At 40.2% G+C, this 27,100-nt stretch overlaps 1 protein-coding gene across 4 annotated transcripts in view; it reads right to left on the bottom strand.

The window, feature by feature from the left end:
- The window catches only part of PLXNB2 (plexin B2), a 399,620-nt gene that overhangs the window by 28,558 nt on the left and 343,962 nt on the right, over positions 1 to 27,100 (bottom strand). For all 4 annotated transcript variants that reach the window (XM_048499274.1, XM_048499272.1, XM_048499273.1 and 1 more), the window contains 12 exons: positions 26,914 to 27,049; positions 24,029 to 24,247; positions 23,218 to 23,394; positions 21,293 to 21,429; positions 18,450 to 18,550; positions 10,036 to 10,265; positions 8,772 to 8,953; positions 7,400 to 7,466; positions 6,929 to 7,075; positions 2,657 to 2,813; positions 897 to 997; positions 142 to 226 (listed from right to left, as the gene is read on the bottom strand). In XM_048499274.1, the coding sequence (XP_048355231.1) occupies positions 142 to 226; positions 897 to 997; positions 2,657 to 2,813; positions 6,929 to 7,075; positions 7,400 to 7,466; positions 8,772 to 8,953; positions 10,036 to 10,265; positions 18,450 to 18,550; positions 21,293 to 21,429; positions 23,218 to 23,394; positions 24,029 to 24,247; positions 26,914 to 27,049 (1,739 nt within the window). The remainder of the gene's footprint in view (positions 1 to 141; positions 227 to 896; positions 998 to 2,656; positions 2,814 to 6,928; positions 7,076 to 7,399; positions 7,467 to 8,771; positions 8,954 to 10,035; positions 10,266 to 18,449; positions 18,551 to 21,292; positions 21,430 to 23,217; positions 23,395 to 24,028; positions 24,248 to 26,913; positions 27,050 to 27,100) is intronic.

Below are 27,100 nucleotides of genomic sequence, written 5' to 3'. Positions count from 1 at the left end.
AGCAGCATCCAGGCTCCTCAACTTTACTGGCTCTTGCCCAAATCAGTGTCCACAGCAAGAACAGGAGGGTTAGCCATTGGTGATGCATTATTGGTACCTTTATTTTTGTTATCTTGGACAAGGACTATATGTTGTACTTACTTTCCTCTGGCATGTCTTGTTGGTGATCTTCTGGCTGTTGGGAGATCCACATTTTAGACAAGATGAGAGTAGCCCCATCCCGTACCTTCAAGAAAACACACAGAAGACTTTGTTTGGAATAGCAGAAATATGTGTCTTACTTCTATAACACTTTCTTTTCTGGCAGAAGTAGTACATACAGTGTAAAAACTCTCCCTTTCCTAGGGTTTACCATATTGTTCATTCAGACATGATTGTGGAGCTCCTGAACATGGAAATGCACTCCCTTTGTCTCAGTTGAGAGTGTGCTCCAAATACAATCGCCTTTGTGTGCATGAAGCAGTGTCATTCTTTGAAACAAAGAAGGATGGATACATCTGTTAAGAGTTTCTAATCGGTGCTACTGATTATTGAAAGTTTTCCCCCTATTAGCCAACTCAATATTCAAGCCTTCAGAATTCTCCAACGTATAATGGCATCTGCACTCACTAAATATTAGAGAAGATGCCTTGCATTCTTCAAGTTTTAAAGTGCTCCTTGAAGCATGATTTGTCTCAGACATAGCTGACAGTCAGACTAGTGTGCTTGCTGTGCACAAGATGACTTTTATCCTGAGCAAAGAATTTGCCTTGGGTTACATAAAAGTTGTAGCTTGCCTTCCTAACTCTACAATAGGCCTACTGCAGTAAACATCTACATAATTTTAGAGACTGTTATGTTTTTAAAGAATGTTGGGTATTGCTGAAAAAATCAAAGGATCCAAACTGCTTTCTTACATTATAGTGCATCAAGGTATTGATACGTTTCCACCTGCCATCTCTCTGGGATGTTAAGTCCAAGTCTGAGAGTATCTGTGCAGTAGAACCTGGACGCCACTCTGAGAAGCAATCAGAAGAAGAAATGCACACTTGATTCAAATACAACTAAGAAAACAATATGCACCAAGAATGAGTTTCCATTTAGCAAACCACTTAAGTATCCTGCTATCTGTAACATCTGTGTCTCCCACCCCAATCTGCTTTAAAACAAAAAAACTCTGCCTTTTAAACTAATGTGAAACATGAAAAATGGGACCACTTGCAATAACTGCCTCAAAATATTGTTTTAAATACCCCAAACCTTCAACAGTGACTCATGAAGTATTTAGCAAGTTAAAAGTTTTTTGACAGATCCAGATTTTCAGATGACACATAATGTAGCAGATCAGTTCCCCTCAAATCCTATTTAAATCTCAGAACTAGTGGCTATTTTCTTTAAAAAATCATTCTTATAAAACACATGAGCTGGATTGTAGTCTATGTCATTGAAGTGTATTATTTGTGAACAGATTTGGCTATTCTAAAGCAAATGTTTTCAGTTTAGGGAAAAAAGGAAGAGTACAGAATAAGGATCTGCAATCTTTTACAGTTGAAGAGCCTACCACTGTCAAAATTCAAAGCAAGGGATCAACAACTAGCCTGTATAACAGTGGTGGCGAACCTATGGCACAGGTGCCAGAGGTGGCACCCAGAGCTCTCTCTGTGGGCACGCGCAAACAGAGTGCCCCTCCCCACACACATCTAGGCTGGCCTGGGCCACTGGGCTCAATTATTAGCCCAGTTAGACCTACTTTTGGGGAAGCAGTGTAGGTAACCCTGTTAAGTGCTGTTAAACCCCACTGATTTTCATGCGAATAACTAAAGCGCGGTTCTTTACCTAGGAGTAAGCTCGGTTGCTGACAATGGGGCTTGCTTCTAAGTAAACCCTCCTAGGGTCGTGATTCACCCATTGGAAGAGTTGCACAGTTGCTTCAAAGCAAAGCCACCGACTACCACCAAGCTTACTCCTGAGTTAACACATGCCTCGGAGCCAACCGCTTTTTCTAAACTAAAACCTCAGTATTCAGGTTAAATTGTCGTGTTGGCACTTTGCGATGAATAAGTGGGTTTTGGGTTGCAGTTTGGGAACTCGGTCTTGAAAAGGTTCGCCATCACTGCTGTATAAGAATGCCCATTTGTACAACTGAAACTGTAAAACTTAACTTTACTGATAATTGAAATGTTGATTAATAATGTATAAGGTTTCCACAGCCCAAGCAATGATTATTGTAACACCTTTATTAGGAAGTGGCACACATGTGGTCTCACAATGAGTTATAAATATGCACAGGAGCACACTGTACAACTGTTTCAGTGCACTGGCATAAATTTGTGCATAGTTTGTACCTGAATTGCTGACAACTGTTCATTTATATCATTTCCCTTTCTGTAAAGCCTTTTTAACAAGTTCTTTAATTCCATCAAAACCTTTGCTGGTCATTCCCTTCACATTCTAGCACCTCATCTACCCATACAATATACCTTAAACCACCCCCCCCCATCCCAAATTAAGAGACATATTTGGTTCTGTATTGAGCCACAAATGGTTGTACAGCCATAGGTTGCAGACACCAGGTGTAAAGCATCCTTTGTGAATCTGTTTATCTCACCGAGCATCCTGCTGGACATCAATGCATTTATTAAATGCAGTTAAGAAAACAACAAAAGCAGGCACCTACCAAGAACTACACTGTCAGGCTTTGGCCACTGTGAATAAGGTAAATTCCGGTAGACTTGGTCTATTATCTTCTCCTTTACTTGAGAAATAGTATCACAATTGAGTACCTTTACGGGCACAGACTCCGTACCTTCATCTTGGACAATTACATTCACAGTCTGGAAGATGAAAGATTTTATATTTATTAAAAACTGGGCAAGAAAAATCAATGTGATATTTAAGCGAGAGCTTTCTTTTATTTGCAATGATTTAAACGTAGACAGGTCCAACAATTCCTTGTGTGTTCTCATTATTATACCTTGTCATAGGTTTTTGACAGAAACATAAGTCACATAAAAAGATCTTTATTGTTAACTGAAACAGTTATTCCAGATCCCTCCCACCCTTATTCTAAGACTATAGAAAAGGGAATTCAACAGATTTTCTTCTTAAATATACTTCCTGTGTCATCAGTGGCAGATCCTGGGGACTGGTTTAACAGAAACAAAGGGTCAAAATAATTGGACTCTCTATCTGTGCCTTTTTAGGTTACTCAATTAACAAAGTATCTGAAGAGTTGAAAGTTCAGTTTATTTACTGCTCTGACAAAAATGTAACAGTAAAAGAACTTCTTGGAATAGCTTGGAAACCTCTTCTAATACATTTTTTTGCTGTCAAGTTGCAGCTGACTTCTGGTGACTTTATAGGGTTTTCAAGGCAAGAGAAGTTCAGAGGTAGTTTGCCACTGCCTGTCCCTACTTTGCAACCCTAGACTTCCTTTTGGTGGCTGTCATCCAAATACTGACCAGGGACGATCCAGCATAACTTCTGCACTCTCATGAGATCCAGCTAGCCTGGGCTATCAAGGTCAGGGTGCAATGGTATACTAGCCCACAGGAAAAGGTGAGGACAGCAGAAGTTATCAGGCAAAGGTAAAAAGCTTTGATTAATTTGATGTACATATATATTGCCCCCATTCACTTTTTAGCTTTAATGCTGCAATAGAGCACCCCTGTATTTAGCATTTTGGTTAGACTGAGCATACAAATTGGAGTCACACGGTAATACAGGTGTGCTGCTGGTCATCATGTCATCTTAACATTCAGGCAACAGAGACAGCATTTCTACGTACTTGATTCAAATGGGTGTTGTAGATTAATGCTAGTGATTAACTTTACCCATAATCTGCCCACCCCCACCCCCACACACATACAATCAGTGTGCTCATGTATTGTCAAAGCCTTTCACAACTGGAATCACTAGAATGTTGTAGGTTTTCCGGGTTGTATGGGCATGTTCCAGTAGTATTTTCTCCTGATGTTTTGCCTGCATCTGTGGCTGGCACCTTCAGAGGATCCTAAATATGCTTTTAACCATAATTTTGTAAGAGTTTTTATTAATTGTTTAATCAGATGCTACAGATGTTCCATTGTACAATTTGCTGTCAAGCAAAATGAAATGGCTTCCAGCAATGTCAGTAAATTTAGAATAATCTCATAATGGGAGGATTTTTGTAGAAAAAGGACTAGGAAGCACAGTTCTGCAGAACTCAGTCTTTCAAAAGTGCTCACAGTCACTATATTTTCCCATTTTTCATAAACAAGTTGATTTGGATTCAGAGTAGGATGACATGAGGATAAATTCTGAAGCCAGAAGACTACAGAATTTGCATCAGGTTGAGAGTTAAGAATTCATGTATTTACTTCATGTATAGCCAGCCCTTTTCCTCGGGGGCCTGAAAGCAGCTAACATCATTCTCCTCTCCTCCATCTTATCCTCACAACCATTATGTAAGGTAGATTAGGTTAAATCTGTGTGCCTGTCCCAAACAGTACCCCGCAACTGTCCATGGCAGAGTTCAACTGCAAGCTGAGGTCTATTCCAGCATTCTAGTCACTATTCTACACTGGCTTTCCAATAGATGAAATTAAAGCCATTAGACTAGAATCCTAATTTTAACAGATGCCTCTGGGATGCTCACACACAAGGCATGAAAACAATAGTCTTCCATTCTGTTCCTAGTATCTGTTATTCCAGGTATACTGCCAATTAACATGGAAGGTCAATTATACCATTATGGCGAACATATGTTCAGAAACCTCTTCTAATAAGCCATTCTTGTCACTTACTCCTGAAGGATTAAAGGTTTCTGCCAGATTCTCTAACTCACATCTGAACAAGGAGATGTAAATGACCAGTTTGTGAATTATATGCAGACCTGGGTGCTCACTGAGCTCTGACCCACATTACAGATGTGAAACAATAGGGGGGGACTCTTGGCACTCAAGGTCCTTATGTGGTCACCCAAAGATATTCAGTGAAAACCTTTTGATCCCGGGACGTAGTAAAGATTAAATATGCACATTTGCTACAATTTTTGTAAGAAAGACACAAAACAACAACAACTAAAGAGCAAAAAAAAGGATGAACACTTGGGGACAACAGATCAGTTCTTACAAACACTAATTGTAAACTGGAACAAAACTTGGTTAAAATGATTGTATGAGAAAATGAATCCAAAGCATATATAATCTTATATTCCAACAGTGTAGGAAATGTAGTAATAGGAGCTGTGAACTGGCAAGATGGATCTTTCCTAAAACTGAAAAGGGCCTAAGTTTGCAGAAAAATGTGCAATCTAACATAAAATATATTGGAGGGTTTAAATGACCGGAAAATGATAAAAGGAGTATATGTAGTTTTAAGCATCAGATTCCCTCAGCGGTTGTTACTATACAACAGCAGCTTTCTAAGTCTTTAGTTTATGTGAGTAAAAGGCAGGCGAAGGGGGCAGGGTCCTTTCGAGGCCCATTTTGGCTTTTGAGGAAAAACTCATTGGGGCCAAGCTCCTGGTTAGGAAATTCTTGGAGATTTTATGAAGAATCTGAGGAGGGGTTTGTGGAGGGAAGAGGCCTTACCAGGGTATTATGCCACAGAGTCTACCCTCCGAAGCAGCCATTTTCTCTAGGGGGACAGATCACTGTTTTCTGGAATGAAGTTATAATTTCAGGAAATATCCAGGTCCCACCTGGCAGTTGGCAACCCTAAACTTGACAGCTACCTCTGGGTGACTTGATACCACCTGACTTGCATGACTCAACTAGGCCTGGCTCCTGTTCAACAGCAGCCACCCTATGAAAGCCAGTATGTAGTTAAAGTTTCAGAGAAGGGTCTGTGAGACCCAAGTTAACATCCCTAGCTTGTTGTGGAAGCATATTGGGTGATTTTGGATTAGTCATATACTTTCAGCCTAATCTACTTCACAGGGTTGTTGTGTGGACAAAAAAAAGAGAGGAGACAAATGAAAGCTGCTTTGGTCCCCACTGTGAAGAAATAGGGTAGCTTTTCCAAAGTTGAGTCTGCCGGGGTTGGGAAGCTGAAATCAGCGGGACAGATAGGTAGACTGGATGTTGGGTGAGAAGGTTGCCAACTCTAGGTTAGCTAATACTTGGAGATTTGGGGCATAGAGCCTGGGGAGGGCCAGATTTGAGGAGAAAAGGGACCTCTGGAGGGTATAGACTCCACCCTCCAAAGCAGCAATTTCCTCCAAGAAAACTAGGGTTGCATGAAATGTACATTAATTGGATAGATCCATTTATACTTTAAACTACAGAAAGCAGGGGACCTTTTAAAATCACAGATGCTTATGCTGGAATAAGTTTTGGTAGTCCATAACATGGATTCATTTGTTGCCTACTGGTGTATCAGATATTGACAGAAAGAAATACTGGGTGGACAGAGCATGAGCCAGCATTACACTTGGTCATTTCCAGTAAAAATGAAAGCTGAATTGACTCGACTTTTAAATAAAAGAAAAAAAGGACTAAGTAGAGTCTCAGAGACACGTACAAAGTTGTTGTAATTTTAACTCATTTGGGAGATAAGAAAGAATGTATAAGGAGAAATAAGAAATATGTTGCTATTTTTTTTCTTTTGATATATTCTCCTGTAATGTTGTTCAATTATTTTAACTTAATAAAAAGTATTGGAAAAAAATGGAAGTGACATGGGGATGCTGTGGTATTTTACAGCTTTTGCAAATGCTACAGCATGGAAATAAGGAACTTCCCATTTCTACTGGAAGCGATGTCAGCATGCAGGCACAATGCCAGCACACCAGGCTCTGCCCCACACTTTCTCCCAGAGGTGGCCTGACAACTCTAGAAATCTGCTTTATTTTCACTGCAACAGACATACAACTACTCCTCTGGAAGAATAAACATAAAATGTTATTGAGACTGATTCATAAAGAAACACTGAAACCCTCCAATTTACTTTGAGAAGAAGTCCTTACCAGTTGTGAATATTCTACATCATCTCCCAATAAACCAGTGTCGTTCAGTGTATATTTGGCTTTCATTTGTACAGCATCTACAGGACCTTTTTCCACCTGGTGCTTGATAGCCTTGAACAACTTATAAAGAGGTTCTCCAGCACTGTCCTGTTAACATTAGTAATGGAAGGCTTCATCAATAATATTGACTACAGTTTGAAAGAAACATGTAAGATGATGCAATCACTCAGGAAGATGCAGAGGGTCTTCATAAGGAAACTGTGTAACTTTATTCATAATGAACAAAGAAAGGAACACAATGCCTAATGGAGTCCTTTATAGGAGCGTTCCTGGCCAGTTTCTCCCAAGCTTTAATTAAAACCTGGTCTGGAATTCTTCCAGATTCTGGTAGCTTGGAACTATAACAGAACATGAATCGAATTTCTAAATACTTCAAAACAGTCCAGATTATGCATACATTTCACACTGTACCTTAAGGTATTGATACAGACAAATGGACATCCAGTTGGAAAGCATCCTTTCCACAACAGTTTCTGATCTAAAATAAACAAACATATAGCAAATGTTAACAACAATTTGGGGCTGAAGCGCATATACAGCTTTTACTGCCCACATAGTAAGAATACCTAAAACCACTGTCTTATCATGTCCTACTTACCCCATACGCACAACTTCTGCTAGAGGCAAAACAGCCAGTAATGGCACCACAATCTCATGTTTGGTAACTTTACAATATAAAAAATGTCCCCACATTGTAGCAATCATTTTTCTGTGGTGTGACATACAAACAATTGTTGAGAAATCGTAAAGCTGTACTGCACAGAGAACACAGTAAGTGTGCTTTTTTCCAATAACATCGTAATAATGGGAATTCACTTTTTAGCATTTAGAGCATAACAATTAACTTACCTTCACAAATAACATCCTTAGTTATATTTATCTCACTATTCGAACAAAAATGTTTTTATGCTTTAGATATTAATAGAATGCAGAGATTCACTTTGAATGCAACACTCTTGAACCTACTGAGTCTGTATTACATGGTAGGGGGAGAAAACTACAATACTTTAATGATTAGGAAACAAGAGTACTTTCAAATGTGAAATAAAATATCAAAACAAATCAATGCTTTCTTTGGCGCTGCTTAGAATAAGATCAATACCAAACTAGAAAACACTGAATCAAAGCAACTGCTAAGATAAGTTGGCCATTAATATCAGATGAACAGTGAAAGGCAGAAATGTTCAGTATGTGAACATTGTAAATAATGCTAAGAAGATAGAGGAGTGGACCCAACCATGCTCTAAAGCAGTGGTTCTCAACCTGGGAGTCGGGACCCCTTTGGGGGTCACACGACCCTTTCACACGACTCTCTGCATCAGTGTTCTCCATCTGTAAAATGGATAAATGTTAGCGTTAGGGGTCACCACAACATGAGGAACTGTATTAAAGGGTCGCTGCATTAGGAAGGTTGAGAACCACTGCTCTAAAGAGTCTTCTTCAAGCCAAAGGGACTCTTCTGTTGGGGGAAGAGCCACCTAAAGAGGAGAAAGGGATTCAAACTTTGTTGAGAGGAGGGGGAAGATAGTGATAAGATCAACTTCAAAACCCCACAATATGACTTTTCGGTAAATGCTAAATTATTTCATTTTGTCCCAAAATATTTGTTACACTTTTTAGAATTCTAAACTAAATTATCATTCCATCTTGATGTGTATATGCAGATGATACAAAGTTGAGGAAATCCATTCTTCCTTCCTCCATTAAAAATAAAGGGAGTTTTACTTTAATGGAACAAAAGGAACTTCCAATTCTACTGGACTATTGGAAAAGTCATTCCTACCTTCTGAGCATCAGCTTAGGGTTTTTGGCCACCACATACTGTTCCATCAGCTCCAAGAACAACATCCTCATGATGTCAGTATAGTACTCTAATTTCCCATGCAAAGCTACAGTCAACAGAGACGCAAAATAAACTTTTGAACGTGCTGAGAATTCCCTTTGCTTTTCCAGTGTGTGAATGAACTAAAAAAAAAGATATGTGATTGAGCTACCACTAATTGCAGAAGAATTTTGTTAACTTTGCATACATAATTCCTCAAAACACACATGATCAAGGCAAAATGTACCCCAACTCTACTGATTATATTTGTTCAAATCACCTAAATAAAATCATGCACTTAACTGCCTGTCTGACACATTACTTGTTGTTTCCATATATTTCCATGTCTAGATTACTGAGAAATTAGAATGAAATTTGGTACATATGTTCAGGACATATTTTTATGGTATGGGTCCAAAGCAGGAGTGGGGGAGGGTGTTCTACAAATTATGCTTCTTCTCCAAGCTGCATCAAACTGTTTTTAAGGCTGCAGCCTCAACAGCAGATTTGGGGGGGGGGGGGCGTGCAGCGGACTGCAGAAAACATTATTGTGTAGTTCAACCCAGGAAGAAGAGATGCAGAGAGGTTGGCTGGCCAGGGAAAGACGTCATGACTAACAGGTTGGGGGATCATGTAATGTCAAAGTGTCATCTCCATCATCATGCCACCATAAATGGCTGCTTGGGTCATGTGCTCTCTCTGAGTGTGGGCAACAGAAGAAGAAAGCAGGGAATAAGAAACACAACCCAAGCACCAGAGAGTATACTTTGGTGAGGCATTTCCAGAGACACCCTTCCCTGCTCAAAAGGGCATTCTCACAGTTACCCTTCCCTTGCCTTCTTGGTCCACCTTCTAACCAAAGCTCCTTGCCTGTGCTTGTGGTGTAGAGATCAGCTCTTTCAGGTGCCTGACTGCAGGGCATGGACAGTGGCTGGTCAAGGCAGACAGAAGGTAAGGCAGATTTTTCCTGCAGAGACCTCTGCACCACAAGCAGATGTGTGCAGTATAGACCAACGGGGGCGTGGGGGGGGGGCATGCAAGGCTGTGCTGGATATGGGGAAGGAGGACAGAGGAAGGAGGACTTTTGTGAATCAGGAGGGAGTTTTCAAGATGCCCAATGCTGGCAAGGACTTTTTCCAGCCGTGCATGACTGTTTTTGCTGTAAATATATTTTAGCCAAAAATACTTTCTAGAAAAATGAAAGGTGACTTAGTTTTCTACTCACGTTAATGAGAAACGATTTACTGTTGAGGAGATTGGAGAATTGATTCAGAGCCTGTTCTACAGTAGCCCTCCTTGCTTCAGGAATATCTAGTTTCCCTGTGATCATGACATCTTTTTCTCCATCCTTGGATGGCAGAAAGAAAACTCTGTCTGTGTAAGTCTTGTAGTCCAGCACAGGAATTCTTGCTTCATTGATATCATTTGTTTGATCTTCCATTTCTATCATTAGATCTATTAAAAACAACATTTTAGAGCATTAGCTAAAAACATGGTATTGATTCAATTTTCACTATATTGAAAAAACAATGAAGTAGCCTAATCTTTTGATTAGTACATCCTTTCAACTTTCTTTTTTGCACCATTTAGTGGAATTTGCATCTTACAATAAAGCTCATTTTCCCAGAAGCAGCTCATTTAGCGTACTTGTTTTTTAAGTATGTTGTATAGAATACAATCATAGGAGCTTTGATTTTGAACACATTTGTAATTGACTTTAACTATGCCTACTTGTCAGCAAATGTGTTTAGAATTATAATCTTAGATACAAACTTTCTGGAACACTAATATTGTGTCCTGTAATGGATTACCGCAAGGATCAGCCTTGGTACTATTAATACAAGCTATCTCACTACTTATCACGTTTAAATTTCAATGCAATTTTCAATTTGCTGTGCTTAACCCTTCCCCATTACCTTCTTCATTACCTATTATTCTTGTTCTATATATGGCTGACAGGTTGTCTTGCTGAGACATCATAGTAGTTGTTGCACCCAACTGTAATCTTGAGAAATAGCTGGAGAAAAAGCATTTACCAGCCTAAAATTATATTCCTAAAACATCCCTTGGACTAGAATAAAATCATAAAAATAAAAGAACTCCTAAATTAAAAACCTAGCACTTAGGCTTGGCATCTAAAAGAGAGTAGAAGAAGAGCAATCAGACTTCAAAGGGAAGAACATTTTATAGATGAGATGCCACTACTAAAAAAGCCTTGTCTCTGGTTTTCACCCTGTTCACTTTTGCAGTCAAGAGGAATCTTCATTGATGGGCTGGAGGAAGTAGTGCTTTTGTAACCACCTGTGTGGATTACGGCAATGTGTTCTGGATGGGGTTGATTTTTTAAATCAGTTTAGAAGCTGCAGTTCATGTCTTTATAAGGCTGGATGAAGCTTTCTAAACAGCACAAGATCTGTGTACTTTAAGGAAGAAGCACCACCCTTTCTTCCAATGCATTTAAATCTGTAGGACAAGATCCATTCCACATCTCATCCTTTACAGAGGGGAAGAATGCAAAGGCTTAGGGTCAGACTGGCTCTGTATGGAGGAGCAAAAGAGGCTCATTTGCACATTAATTATTGTTGCTAGGTATAAGCCTGGCTTTTCCTGCAGGTTGATCTGCATTGTTTTAAGTTTGAGATTTTTAGCTGGTTGTTTTATTGCTGTATATTGCTCACTGATGTTATAGTTTCATTGCTACTGTCTTGTTCACTTTTTGTTCTAAACTGTTTGGAGTGCCCAGGGAACAACAGAAAAGGTAACATATGAGTATGTATATAAACAGCTCAAACTCTGTTGATCTGAAACTATACAATTTTAGTGTTTCAGGAACTTATGAATACGCATTCAGTTGATCAGTTATTTTGCAGGGAACTTTTGTTATGTTCATACACATTCATTTTGACACTGAGATAAACCATTTCAAATCCATCTAGATATAAATATGACATGAACACATAATTACCAAGGTAGGCAAGAATAACAACACTTTTTGGATTGTTCCAAGATAAACATATGGCAGATTTGAAAAAGAAACGGGTCGTATGGCTGATAGAGGTTTTTTGTCTGGTTTGGTTTTGAAAGTGTGGTATAGTGGTTAAGAGCAGCAGACTCTAATTTGGTTAACTAGGTTTGTTTCCCCACTCCTCCACATTAAGCCTGCTGGGAGACCTTGGGCCAATCACAGTTCTCTCAAAACTCTCTCAGCCCCACTTACCTCACAAGACGTCTGTTATGGAGAGGGGGAGAGAAGGCAATTATAACCTGCTTTGAGGCTCCTTAAAGGTATAGAAAAGTGGTGTCTAAAAACCAACTCTTCTTCTTCCTCATTATCTTTTCAGAATAGTATTTGGCTCAAATTCCATTTTACAAATTTATTGTAAAGACCCAGATGATGCAAAAATAACTATAACTTAAGGTTAAAAATGCACAAAGAAAATTCCTCCCTAAAATGCTGCAGACAGTTAAATAAGCACAATTTAAGAAAATTATTTTGGATGTATTGGGGGGTGGGTGGTCTTTGTGTGTGTGGGGGGGGGGGAGAGGAGGAATACAACTCTGGCTGTTCCAGTGAGTCTGCTATACCCTCAAAGCTTTTATTCATTGTTTTAAAACATCAATGCTGTGTACACAAGTGTATGAAAGAGCAAAGATCAATGGCAAATACATATCATAATCATTCTGTTGGCAGGAAGGAAGAGGTTAAACAGTTCATCCAATCTCATTGGGAACACATCAAGTTGATCCAAGAGCTTTTACATTTTTGACACAGGAGACAATTATTTTATCACCTACCAAGCCATGTGAGTGTCAAAGTTTCTGGTTTCCTGGCCAACTAAGAATACCAAGTTAATCAATCTAATGATCTGTCATCTCAGCAATTTCCCCTGAATACATCATCTATCTAGATTCTTTTTTCTCCAAAAAAGGCTACTATGGCAAGTTGTCCCAGTCTGACTATAGGTAGTTTTTGACAAGCACAAGCTGCCTAGCAGGATAAAAAATCAAGCAGATGTGCAAGCTTCCATTCTGACAGACAGAAAGGTGGCCAGCTCCTTGTTGGGAAATACCTGGAGATTTTGGGGATGGTGCCTGAGGAAGGCACGGTCTGGGGAGAGGAGGGACTTCAATGGAGCATAAAGTCCGTCTATGGAAGGAGAACAACTTTTACAAACAACTTTCACCAGTATTTGTATTGACCACATCCATCTTTTGAGATTCTGCAGGATTTAGGAGATTTGCTTCATGCTACAGACTTTATCCTCTTACTAGAAACAAACTATGCTGTTTGCTAGGCTATTTATTCATTATATTTTCCAATTTTTGGAAGCCATTCTTATTTGATTCCTTAAACATGCATTCTGCTTTTATGAGAAAATGCTTGCTGAACTCTGCTGAAAAAAAAATCTGCCCATGCAGCCAGATGAAACTACCTAGCACAAGCAAGAACGATTCTTCAAAAATTGGGGGGGGGGGGGGGGATTTTAGCACCATTAATTTTGCATAAAGTCACATAATACACAGTTCATCTAGACAAGAACATGGCTATTCAGCAGAACAACTTCTGCAAAACCCTTCTCACATTTTGTATTACAAGGAACACGCCTGCAATTTATACCAATTCAGTTGGTGGCTGCACTAGCTGGTTGTGACAAATATAGTCTTGCAGCATTGTAAAGACTAGCAACAAATTACTGTAACAGAGGGTGATATAGGTTTGATCTCACTCAGTCTGCATCATTTAAAGGAACTGCGAACAACAGGTTAAAAGGCCTGTTTCATGACATTTCTGCAGACAACAGAATTGAAATTGGTGATAACACTGACTCCTTAGTTACATTAAACAACTTAATATCAAGTAAGATTTGGAGAAAATTGACCGATCTGTTGAACCTCTAGCTAATATATTTAACTCTCTCTCACTGTGTGGAAGTATAATCCTATACATGGCAATCCTAAGGTTTTCAAGGCAAGAGACTAACAGAGGTGGTTTGCCATCACCTTCCTCTGCATAGAGATCCTGGGATTCCTTGCTGATCTCCCATCCAAATACTAACCAGGGTCAACTCTGCTTAGTTTCCAAAATCAGACAAGAACGGGATAGCCTGGGCCATCCAGGTCCCGGCACATTTAACTCTACTGAATTCTATTTCAGTATTTCCCATTGAAGTACATCTTTGACGTTACTTTGCTGAAGAATGCTGGCTTTCAGGTCAAGAACAGAGTGCCCATGAATACTGAAATTTCTCCAACAGGTTTTTGAATGTTATCATTTAACACAATTTTTTTGTCCATTAAGTTACTGTATAGAGACTGAAAGTTTTGTCCAGAGTAGACAGGAGAAAGATATTGCTACCACCTGATTATGTACCATCACAATGGAAGATGAGCAGGTGAACAATCCTCTGATAGTGTTTTGGCTCCAGGCTCTCTGGTCCATCAGCTTTCTTCACAACCGGGATTTACCCTACAGGCTATTACATGGCAGGGTCTAGAGCACAGAAGCAGGCAAGAGTCACAGCCTTGTGAACTGGCTGATCCAGCAGCATTCCCTTCCTTGACATTTGCACAAATAGACTAAAGAAGAGTATTGCCAGCTGTTCTGGAGGCAGTTTTTGGAACTCTCTGTGGCAGACTCCGCACGGGCTGAATACAGAAGTGTGCAGCCGCTAAAAATGTTGTTGTAGGGGAGGACTTAGCACAGCTGCCGCCGCTGGAGCAAAGTCACAATGATGTTACCCCCCCCCCCCCGGTGTTTTTCCAACTCACTAAATGAGCAAGTCTTTTGAAAAACAGCGGCATCCATCCGGATCTGAGTGAATGGCACTGGGGGGAGGACGCTGTTTCTTGGCACACCGCTGTTTTTAAAAAAACCTTACCTCCTCTTCCTGCGTGGCTCCGTGGGGATGAGGGGACATGCCTACTGCCCCCTGATCCCTGGGGCGTTGCCAGGACCACGGGGGCATGTCCCCTTGTCCTGACAGAGCTATGCAAGGAACGGGAGGTAAGTTTTTAAAAAACAGCAGCGTGCCTCCATGCGGGCTGTGGCAGCTCCCGGGCCACCCGCACACAAGTGTGCTAATGGCCCAATGGCTGCACAGGAGCCATGTACACTGGTGCACCACTGCTCCCCGGGCCCGTGTGGAATCCGCTTTAGTCAGGTTTTAATTGAGCCATGATCCTGCGAAGAACTATGGTTTATTTTGGTTGCATAATTGGTGTACAGGCTGCTAAGCTGGCACTGTGCCTCTGATGCCTCTGCTGATCCAGCCATGTGGTGGATACCAGTGGGCTTGTGGGCTGGGTCCTGGGAAAGTACTTAGTTGCCTCAGGATCTGGGGGACAGAGGGAAGTTCTGGTAGAGAAGACTTAATTGCATTCTCTTTAGGGGCAACTTCTGGAACATATGGGTCTGAGTCATTTACTGTATAGAGGTCTCCCTTAGTTTCCTTTTCTCCCCAAGCCACGGTTCTGGCTCCCAGGCTCCTCCTCTGAGGATTCTGAGTTGAGCTAGTTCAGTGGGATCATCACAGATGGCAGGTCTGATATTACTAGATCCTGTAACAGTGTTGCCTGAGTAGAAACAGAGACAGAGTTCACATGTGGGCTTGCTGAAGGATTGCTGAAGGATCCCAGTTAGGTGGTACACTGTTTCTGGTGGGCAACTGTCTGGTATTAAAAGGTGTCTCTAAGCAACTAAGAGCCTTCAAATCAAAGCCTTGAGAAAGAAGCCTTATTCTAGATGATACTGTGACAAGTGGTGCTCTGTCTCTTTCAGATTTGGGCTTCTTGTGTAGTAGCCTATCTGTAATATATTTGATTGGTTAACACTGATAGTAGAGGACAGCCAGAGTTCTGATTTGGGAGTAATTATCAGCAGGGAGAACAGTGAAAAGAATGTGAGGGGAAATAATGGATAATTTTTTTTTCCGTCTCAGATAATCCTTTCCCTATTTTATTATTATTCTTAATTTTGCACAGAAAAAATATTACCTGGAATTTTATAAAATCAGTCTTTTTAATTTATTATGAGAGCATAAATGTAATAGCAGAATGAAAGTACTGTAGTGAAAACTACGTACATATTCTTGAAGACCATTTAACAATCTACTAGAATTCAGTTGGATATAATTTTATGTTATTTGGGGATTTTTAGTTAAAGTCTCTGATGGCAGCATTGTGGGACCCAAAAGAACAATAAAATGATATACTGGGCTGTTCAGATAAATGGAAGGAGAAAGACAGTCATTCTGTGAGGAACTAAAAATAAAAAGGGGGAAAAAGAAATGTATAAAGTGTCATCCTATTCCTCTGTCTTTGCTCATCTATTATTTCACATTATTGGGCTCACGTCTTTTAAAAATGCCTGATGGAGCTCATTAAGGTATGAGTCTCTGTCCAAGGAACTGGGACAAATGTAGTTGTATAGAAGAACTTGGCTGCAACCAATGGATCATCCATCAATTTCTGGTTTCTGTGATTAGAAGGGTATGAAGAGTAAGTTCCAATTAAGATGATTTTCTTATGCCCATCACACATTTGTCATGGAGGTGTCTACAATGTGAAACTTCTGGGAGTCTTGGATCCCACAATCTTCACTTGTTGCGCTTTGGCAGATAAGATCCATCGGATGCCTGCCCTAATTTGGGAGACAAATAACGGGTTTAAACCCGCAGCCAAGCTGCCGAGGAAGAATGTGGAGTTCAGATCCCATGAACCCATTCAGGGCATCACCTACTCTAACAACGGCCCTCACTCCTCTTACTGGAATGGGGACAGCCCCAAGCCAATCCAGCCCTGAGGCAACTGGAGAGGAGGAAACCGAGACCGTAATGGAGGAAGCGAAGTACAGACGGGACTTTAGAAGCAGTCCAGGATCCGGCTCTCCTCGCTACCGCCAGAATGCACCGGACTCCCAACCTAGCTGCCAAAATGGTCCAATTGCTTCTAAACAGGGACAAGAGTCTCTAGAGTCACGGAAACCTAACTCGCCCATGGTTGCCATAGTTCAATATCTACCTAAAATCTGGGCACAGCTTCATGAAGCTGGTACAGACATGTACCAATACGATCGCCGACCTACACAGGTTCTCTTGGACACCCTTCTAAATTCATGTTCTCTGCAAAGGAAACCCCCTCAGCCTGTCTCAGTGATTGCAGTCATGGAAAGCACTCACTTGCCCTAGGGCTGCCTGGAAGTAACATCACTCCCTAAAGGAGTCATTGCATGGCTAGTGCCAGATGACTGGAGGAGACTGACAGTAATGGTGGGAGTTGGATCTTCAGAGAATCAAATATCCGCCTCTCTTCTCGTGAACACCGGAGCTTCTCTAAATATTCTTCACTCCAATCTAGCTGCTTGCGGTGAGCCTTCCCTTAATACCATAGCCTCAGCTGGGTTGAGGTTCTTACAAAGCCAAGGTCTGGAATCAGGTTCCCTTAACCATAGGGAAAGTAAAAACTACCATTTCTGCCTGTGAGAATCAAAGCGAAGATGATGGCATCCTAGGCATCCCCTTCTTTCGGGAGCATCAGCTAACTGTACATCTGGCCAATGGCTTGCTATGACAAATCGAAGGCAGACCTACCGCCATTTTAGCCATCCATAGGTGCTCTGCGCTTAAGGCACCACTACTTCTTGCTTCCCTCACTGATGACCCACGGGTCCAGGATTTTTCATAGGTGTGATCCGGGACAAGCCAGAATGTGGGACAGTAAAAGACACCTGTGTCCTTATAGAGGGAAAGGATCTCCCTCCCACAAAGCAGTACCAATACCCTACAGACACAGAGATAGGAATTGGCAAAACCATTGAGGGATTACTGGAACGGGACGTTATTACTCCAATACAATCCATTTGTAATGCACCCTTGTGGCCAGTCCTCAAGGTAGACAGGAAAACATGGAGAATGACAGTCATTTCAGAGCCCTTAATGCTGTGACACCTGTAGCCCCAGTAACACCCAAAAATAATGAAATTCTAGCAGCCATTGCTGCAGGTTCAGACAAAACATTTTCAGGGTGGTACAATCTGTGCAAGTGCTTGTCTACCTTAAATATAAAAAGCAGCCAGATTGGGATCCAGGATACAAATAAGCTTGTTTACAAGGCATTGAAATAAATGTGATTATGTGCTCTCATTCCAAAAATTGCAAAAAAAGGGGAACATTATCTCTTTTGTTGCATTTTACCAGATTTCTGCAGGTAATATCTGCTTTCACAAGCTTATTATTTACATATAAATTAAACTGTATTTGAACTTTTTAATCAAGTATTATGATCAGATAAAAAAATTAACAATGTAATTTCCTTACTGCAGTATGATCAGCTTTCAGCAGTAGCAGAAACACTTCAGGATAAAGATACATGAGTATTTCCCTACTGCCAATTTAGTTGCTGGTACTTATTTTTCCTTTCACATTGAAAATCCCATCAGATTCTTTTATGCACTTTCTTTTTATTGATGGCCTTTGCTTCTAATTGCCTGAAGCCTATGCACTGCATATGTTGGAATGCTGTAATCAAGAACAGCTGAGCTTGAATATTCTCAGTAGACAGTTTAAGTCAGACAATGGCAGAGCTATAGCACATCTTGTAATTTCTCTGGAGGGCCCACAAGAAACCATGCATCAGTCATACCTGTAAATTCCTTTTTGCACCTGTCTCTGACGCTTTCCTCCAAGCCTTCAAGTTGTGATTTAATTTTTTCGTATTCTCGTTCTGCTTGTTGACTTTTTCGTCTGTAAGGAATAGATACATAGAGTACTGAAAAGTTATGGCCTGCAAAAATAAATCATTTTACAACAGAGCTGCAAAAAAAGCTAGAGGGATCTTTAAAAGTACTGTCTCCCCTCCCCCCCGCCCATCATTTAATGCCATAAAAACCCAGAAGAAACAAGAAAACAGGCCAAATTTTAAGGTGGCACAAAATCAGCGTAGGTCAGTCCATTCCATTGAATTAAAGATTGCCTGAAAAATCTGCCCCGAAGAAGTGAATGTGTTAATGTTCAGGAATATAGCTTATGTGAAGCTGTTGAATGAAGTTGACTTGTAATTGTCACTGGCCCTTCTCACGGTTGTTTACTGACTTAGTCTGATAGAGGTTACTTTTTATCAATACGGTTCTTAATGACCAGATTACGCTTTTCAATTGCTAGGAATGTTAATTCAGTATTAGTTTGACTCAGTGGGTTTTTGTTCTTTTAAAAAAGGTGCCTACTTACATATAAGGATGCACCAATTTCCAGCAATTCCCCTTTCAGGACATGGGAGATTCCCCACCACCAAAAGATGCCAGTACTCATTAACAGTAAGTATCATAACAAAAAAGCCCTGCTTTCATCACTACTACCACAACTGGTGAGTTTATTCCTGGCAGTTTTTTTTCCTCACTGGGTGCTTCTAGGAGTTAATTGCATCAGTTTCAATACATGAGTCACCTGTGGTTATTACATTTGAAGCAATCCATAGCATATAGTCATGTTTAGATGCCATGTTGAAAGAAAGGACTTGTGGAGATTTCAACACCAGGCCTGAAATCCAAACTGCTTTCCTTTTTAAAACATTTGTTGCTTTTAAAATGATTATTATCCCTCTATGTTAACATTTAATTCTGATCCATGAGTACAAAAAAAGTAGGAATCTAGTATCATCAGTTTAATTCTCAACATAGCCAAATTCTGTGGCTACTTAAATTCATAGAGTGGGGCCATGAACAGGCAAGTCAGTTGTTTCTACTGACCTGAAAAAAATCACAGGTGTGCTGAAGTTTAAACAAACAACACCCTCCTCAAATACTAGAAGCAGCACCTGTAATTTTAAGAATCAAATGAACCGTATCACACAAGGTTTAGAATTTGAGACTAGATTCTAGGGAGTCCTAGACAGCCAGAGTGGCTGAATGGTTAACATATTGGACTGGGATCTGGGAGACACAAGTTCAAAAGCTTGCTGGGAAGCATGAAAGCTTGCAGAGAGACTTTGAGCCAGTCACACTCTTTAAGACTAACCTACCTTGCAGAGTTATTGTACAGATAAAATGGAAGAGAGAACTGTTAGCTGCTTTAGTAAATAAAACAAATGAATAAATAAAGGTTGAAATCACCACTGTGCTGTGGAATCTTGATACGTGACCTTGGACTGGTTACAAATTCTCAGTCTGTAAGCTTCATCCCAGTCAATCAAGACTTCTCGACCACTCATCCCTGACTGAGTGTCTCTCTTAGCTTTCACCAGCCTCAGAAAGCATAGAGAGACTGGAGCTGAGCTCCTTTAATTATTGTGTCCTCAGTGTCTACCTTCAGTCTCTCTTGCATTGATACCCATGCTGTATTTCCTCCCCAACTGGCCACTCAAGCTCTCTCTGTACATCCTGTATCCCTCCCCCTCTTTCAGTTCCTCCCCTTGCCCTAGTCTTTCCCTGAGCTCACCCTCCTTGTGCATGCTCTGCCCTTCTATTCCATAGCCTGGTTCTACCACTGGTGGGAAGAGCCATGTGATTTCCCCTCCTCGTTTCTCCAGGTGTGGGTGATAGGCAGCCCCTGTAGCTGTTGGTATTATTGGGCTCTTGAGTCCTACTGATGCCCACATCCTCTGCTGATTCTGCCTTTCATCCAGCTTGGCAGCCACCTGAAGAGCTGAGCCTGATACCATCAGACCGTGTTTTTCAGTGCTGTTGGGAGAAATAGGCTTGGAGCCATGGCTGCCTTCAACATCAAGCGTAGTGGGTGTTGTTTCACTCCCAAGATGCCTGGTTTGGTTGTTCCAGCATCTTTTCCACAAGCCTTCCAAGTTGGATGGAAACAGAGCAGGGGAGTCTGGGACTGCAGGCAGCCTGGACATGACCTAACATACCTTACAGGATTCTTGTGAAGATAAAATGGAATAGAAGAGAATAATATAATATATAAATGAAATAAATAATATAGCAGGGAGGAAGCTAAAAGGTAGACTGATTATCTGGCAGGAAGATGCGAAGGAAACAGTGAAAAATGAGGATATAGGGGTTGCCAGGAAGAGAAAAGGGGAAATAGTCTGGGAAAGGGGTACAGGGCCCAGCCTGGCATGCCACTGGGCCACAGTCTTCCCAGGTAGAGGCAGATAAAGGCAGGTTGGGCTGGTGAGTGCGAAGGAGAGAAGGAAATGGGAAAAGAAGAAAGGTTATATGGGTTTCAAGGAAAGGAAAGAGGAACTGGTGGGGGAAGGGAATGAGATACCTCCTGCAAGTCCTTATGGGTCTTCTGCTTATTCAACTGTAATTCTTTTCTGCAACACTTGCATACATTTTATATTCAATGTAATGCTAACCACTTGTTCTGTGAAGGAAAGCACTAAACCAGAATTGGCCCTTTACTGTTCGTGGAGCTATGTCAGTGAATAGTAGATGCTCTCTCCTTCTGGTACACGATACCATACACACATACCCATACAGTTTTCAAATGCATGGTTTTAGCAAGATCTGACAGTGGAAAACCACATCTTACCTGTAGCAATAGATTGAGATGCTGATAATGGCCACCATGGGAATCAGGACTAATGGCAAAATCAGACTCAGCGGTAAGTCACTCACTTGGGTATATTCCACTCTTCCAAGGACCCATTCTTTGAAGCCAAATTTCACCTAGATAAATATCTGACCCTTAGACAGCTTACACAGAATCAGATTAGAGAACAACAGCAATCCTAAGCAGGTCTACTCAATATCCTACTCAGTTCTATTCAATAGGGCTTATTCCCAAGAAAGAGTTCTTAGAATTGTACTAAAAGAGGGTTTAATGGACACTGCAATACTTAATTTCAGGAATTCCCTTTCTCTAATGTTATATTTATGAATTCATTTAAAACACTTTTATGTTGCCTTTCCACTCATATAGAGTCTTCTAGGCGGTGAACATCAAAGCATTAAAACAACTTTTGAACTCTAAGTGTATATAAAATATTTAAACAATTCAATATAAACCATACAAATCTAATAAACCATAAACCATATAAATACACAAACATTACAAAACCAGGGAAGAGGGCCAATACCAGTTAGTGAGGGAAACAAAAAACTCTTCACCTGCTGGCAAGAGACAACAATAGAGGTAGACAGAGGGAGGGAGTTTCAAAGTTTCGGTGCCATGACCAAGAAGTCTTTCTCTTGGGATGTCAACCATTCAATTTGATGGCAGGGATAACTGAAATAGAACCTCTGCAGATGACCAGAGTGGACAGGTAGGTTTATATGGTAGATTTACCTCATACCTTCGAGACCGTCAAGACTGTCTTACCCCATATGTCCCAAGCAGGCTTCTGCAATTTGCAGAGGCTAATCTACTGACAGTCCCTTGCCTATCAATGATGCAGCTGGCCTCTACCCAGGCCAGGGCTTTTACGGCCCTGGCCCCTGCCTGGTGGAATGCTCTGCCATCTGCTGTAGGGGCCCTGCGGGACCTTGGTGAGTTCCGCAGGGTCTGCAAAACTGAATTATTCCACCGGGCTTTTGGGGAGGCTGGCCGCAGATTGCCTGCCCTCTCCTGATGCCCTTGTATCATCTCCGGCACTGCCTTATATTCTATCTCTGTTGCCGGCAACACTATTGATTGATTATTACTGTTATTAATGATTAATATTAATTGTTATAGGTTTTATGATAATGCTGATAGTGTGTTTTAAGAGATTTTAATGTTTACTGTTCATGATTTGTATTTTATTGCGCATTGATTGCTTATTGTACACTGCCTAAAGCCCTTTGGGGATTGGGCGGTCTTGAAATTTAATTAATAATAATAACAATAATAATAATAGATTTATATGATTTAAAAATAGCCAATCAGTTTCCTTGTTCCCACATGCAACCCAATGGCTACTCTAGAGTAAACACCATAATTTATTAGAATTTCACATAAATTATTTTCTGGAATAATCTTAGGGCTGTGGGTAACTAATTATTTCATCTACTCATTAATGATTACTACACAAGAATTAAGAATAACCAGATAGATATTGGTCCAGTCCCAAATGTGGGAGAGATAACAACAGGTACAAGCCCCACTTTCCCCATACCACTGGCCTATGTGGTGCTGCCAGAGCCTCTGTTGCTTGGCCTAGGTGCTGCTTCTGGGCCATATCCCAGGGGTTGCCTACTCCTGTCCTAAGAGGGAGTTGCTTCAGCAGTTGCTCTGACCTTGTATTTAAAAGAATCATGTTAAAGGGGCCGGTTTCTTTGCGAAAGGAAAGAGGCCTGCTTATTGGAATGCATTCTGCTCCAAGTTAAGAACTGGCCAGTGGGGTTTTCTTCTACAAAAGCTCTGCAGAAGCATCAATCATGAGAGAAGGAGGACTCTTATTAGGGCCACTTAAAGCAAGATATTCTGTACGCTGCCCTTTATACCTGTTGCTACAAACACAGAAAAATGTGACATACGCTGAATTCTGGCAGGTTATTAACTGTATCTCTTTTCTGCCTTCTCTTTGGAGGGGGCTGCACTTCTGGTGGCTCACAGTATAAATCCGTCTCAGTCAAGGTTTTTATGATGCAGGGTTGCTCTCCTACAAATGCTTGAGCCTCTTCGATTGTCATGGCTTTGTTCAGATTACTGCCCTAGACAGGAAAAACAAAATAGAACAATAAGCCATTTTTTGGCACAGCTTAGAAACTTTATGATTAGTACATTAATCTTCTACACAATCTTATCTTAAATGGCTAGAGCTAGGCTTGGTATCAGTGTGTAAAAGGGAAGAAACAGTCTTAGGTCACTGACATAAATAGATAAACTCTTGTTTTATTTATACAGGCTGTTGGTGCAAGACAAGGAGAGGGTCTTCATTTACAATGCCCAACATCTTGTCATTGAAGCAATGGGAGGTACAACACAACTCTCAGCTTATCTGAAAACCAAGCTGGAAATACACCAAACTTCAGATTTAAGCAAACATTGTTTTTTCTTTAATTCTCTCACAAGCACTTTCCCCAATAACCAATTATCACAACTTTCTGTTGTTCATTTTTTTCATTTATACCCCACTTTTCTCCACAATGGGCATCCAACGTAGCTCACAACATTCTCCCCTTCTCTGTTTATCCTCATACAATCCTGTAGATTATAACGAAACACTTATCCACTACATGACTGTAGCTCCTTATGAATCAAACAAAGTTTATATACTGAGCAACACCCAACAAAATTGAGAATGGCTAAGTAAAAAGCAGGGCCCTTTTTTCTTGATACATTTACCTTTGCATGAATCAGCTTGTTGACTTGCTTCTTGACACCATCTGTGAAATTTTCAAAGGTTGGATCGGAGAAATACTGCAATGGATCTTGTAATGGCTCCACGTACCCATCCATTTTAATAAGTGTAGTAATTTTATAGCTTTCTGGATCTTCCACGACTGGTGGAGACAAGAAGACTATTGCAGTGTCATTCAATTTTGAGATAACTTCTCCTTCAAACTAAAAAAAAGTAATAATAGAATATTGGGTTTTGGTTAGAATATGTCATCGAATATGGAAAAGACATAGTTTATTACTTAAGTAAATGCAATAACACAAGCCACACTGCTAGCTTTTTATATTTTTGGCATTATCGAACAGTTTATTCTTTTTGCTTGTGAAATTACTAAGCACAGAACATTTTTGTTTCTCAATCTATAAAGAAACTTGTGTACTCTAGCATGAATTTCTGATATACTGTGAATAGTGGATACCTTCCAGTATACAAACAGGAGACCTAACATCATATTTCTGAATGCTAGTGATATGCTGTTGACTCAATGAGGTCACCATGATGTGTAAATTTGGGGTTTGTTTTTGCATAGCCACAATTTCTTTTTAAAACTGTAATAGCTTCGCTCATCCAAGAAGGAACACTGGAGATGCAATCCTGCAAATGATCAACCGCTTGTTCCTGTGCATTTTCTGTTGTGGTTCCACATTATGGAATGATCTGCCTGATGAAGTCAGGAAGGCTCCCACTCTCTTGACATTTTACAAACTATGCACAATTGAATTATTTTTAAAAAGGTAATAGGGTTTTATCATAACAGCATCAAATGCTTTGATCAAGGGAAAGCACCTGCGGACTATACTACTGGACTATCTGTTGCTGTATGTAATATTCTATTAGATAATTTCTGCATCATTCAATGGGCTTGTTCAAGATTTTTATTTAGTTTTAATTGCAATATCCTAATTCTATTACATTGCTTATAGGATATGAATATCCCATCCTATTGATTACACTGATTTGCACCTTGAGTCTCAGTAAAAAATGTAGACTATAAACAATAAAACAAATAATGCTGATGAGCAGTGGTCTATGGCCTGAAGAGTCATTAAAAAAGGATCTTTAGAATGTGACAAACCTCAGATCCTGTTCTACGGGGCTCCAATTTAGAAAACACAGTTAAAATTGCGAAAGACTGAAAATATATATAGTTGGACAGAATGTATTACTCTAATAAAAACTAATTAAAATGTGGTTTTTAAATCCTATCTTTAAATCTCGTGCTGTAAATGGCAACGTAAGGTAGCTTAAATGTTTGCCAGAACTTTTAACTAGACCTTGAAACAGGAAGTTACACAAAATGTAAAATATCAGCAACAGCCTTATCTATTATAGATCCCAATATCTACAGAGCTACAACAAAGAAAGGGCCTTCCTCACTTCTTCCAAAATACTGTTCCAGAGAACTGGAAGGTAGCCTGATAGTTTTGATAGAGCGTTTCAAACTGGGGGAGACTGAAAGAACCTGAAGGGGCATGCAGGTTCATAAAGGAAGAAGGAGTCCTTCAACTAAGTTCCAGGTCATAACCTGTTCATTCACACACAGGTCTCTGCCTCTAAGACAGCCAGGATTCCTAGGACTTTCTACTGCCTCAGAAGTGACCACAAGCAAAGAAAAATGAGAAGTGGTCACAGTGCAGCCTTCTCTTCTTCACGCTCTCAGATTGTAAGAAGACAGAATTTATTCTCCTCAGCTTTGACAAGTCAGGTTGGGGCAGTTCTGATTCTTGTTCTGCTCTTTCCCGGCTCTTGTAGGACTTGCCAGTGTTGCAGCTGAATCAGTGGCAAGCTTTCCTACATTCATCAGTTTGCACAGTCCTGAGGAGGCTGTATTTTTTCCTTGATGTTCAGGGCCCCTGCTGTTTCCACACTGCTATGGATAGAAGCAGACTGTAAAAGTAATGGGAACACTTTTAATTGCTTTTACAATCTGCTTCTATCCTGAGGACTCTTCTAAAGGATAATTTAGGCTGCCAACAACTTTATGCCTCTGGGCTTTTATGTACTTTTATGCTTCTGGGTTTTATGGGCTGGTTTCAATGTATGTTAATTTTAATGATTTTATTTTTTATCTTTTGTGTTGCAAGTTGTCTCAAACAGGCTTCTGAAGAGGAAGCATATAAATCTTTTAAATAAATAGCTTCTAATGAACATCCCTCTGCCCAGTTAGCTGTTAATTCCTGGCTGGTAACGACCTTCTCTTGTGTTGGTGATTTAGCCATCTAGAGCCCACACCCAGACATTACTACTCCAATTGAACAATCTGTTCTTTGAATATTCTCATTGAAACAAGCTACCTATACATTGTCACAGAAGTGATCATGGAAGGTTAAAAACAAACCAGCTCTGGAGGTACAAAAATTCTGCAAGTGTTTATGTTGAAGCAAATATTAATATGATTTACACAGAAATGTTGTAAATGTCTGAAAGTTCTGAGAAGCCCTAGAGAATGCTGAGATTTCTGTCAGACACTGCTGAATGCTATGTGTATATTTGTTGCTTGCTTTTAGTATCTCTCACAGGTAATCATTTTAACTGTTTGAAGACAGCTGACCATTCTTGTTTTTTATAATGGCTATAGAATAGCCTCCCAAGTACCAAAATTGGCAAAGAGTACAACATACAAACTTAAATTTATATCTATTTTTGAAATTCTCAGCATTATGCAGGATTATTAGTATTCAAATATATATTTCAGCAGTTACTTTAATATTCCTGAGATTCCTTCAGCAGGCTGATGAATGCATTAAAGCCAATGGAAATATGTCATTGACGTTTGGATTTCCCAGACAAAAAAGCAAATGATTCTTTATAAAGAAGGGATAGCTGTTACCTTCTGTGATTTCTGTATCTGCCGCCTTCGCCTCTTCTTTGATAAGAAATCCCCAAAAGGTTCAACTAGGACTTCCACAGAAAACTTCTGAATGATGTCAAAACCACTCCCAGTCACAGTAATATTTCGTCCTCCACTGAAATTCAAGCGCATAAAATAAAGCAGTGAAGAATGAACTTTTGTTTCT

This window comes from Sphaerodactylus townsendi, linkage group LG06 (genome assembly GCF_021028975.2).
Source record: "Sphaerodactylus townsendi isolate TG3544 linkage group LG06, MPM_Stown_v2.3, whole genome shotgun sequence".
NCBI lineage: Eukaryota > Metazoa > Chordata > Lepidosauria > Squamata > Sphaerodactylidae > Sphaerodactylus > Sphaerodactylus townsendi.
The sequence above is the reverse complement of the archived record's forward strand: the minus strand, read 5'-3'. Positions and strand labels throughout refer to the sequence as shown.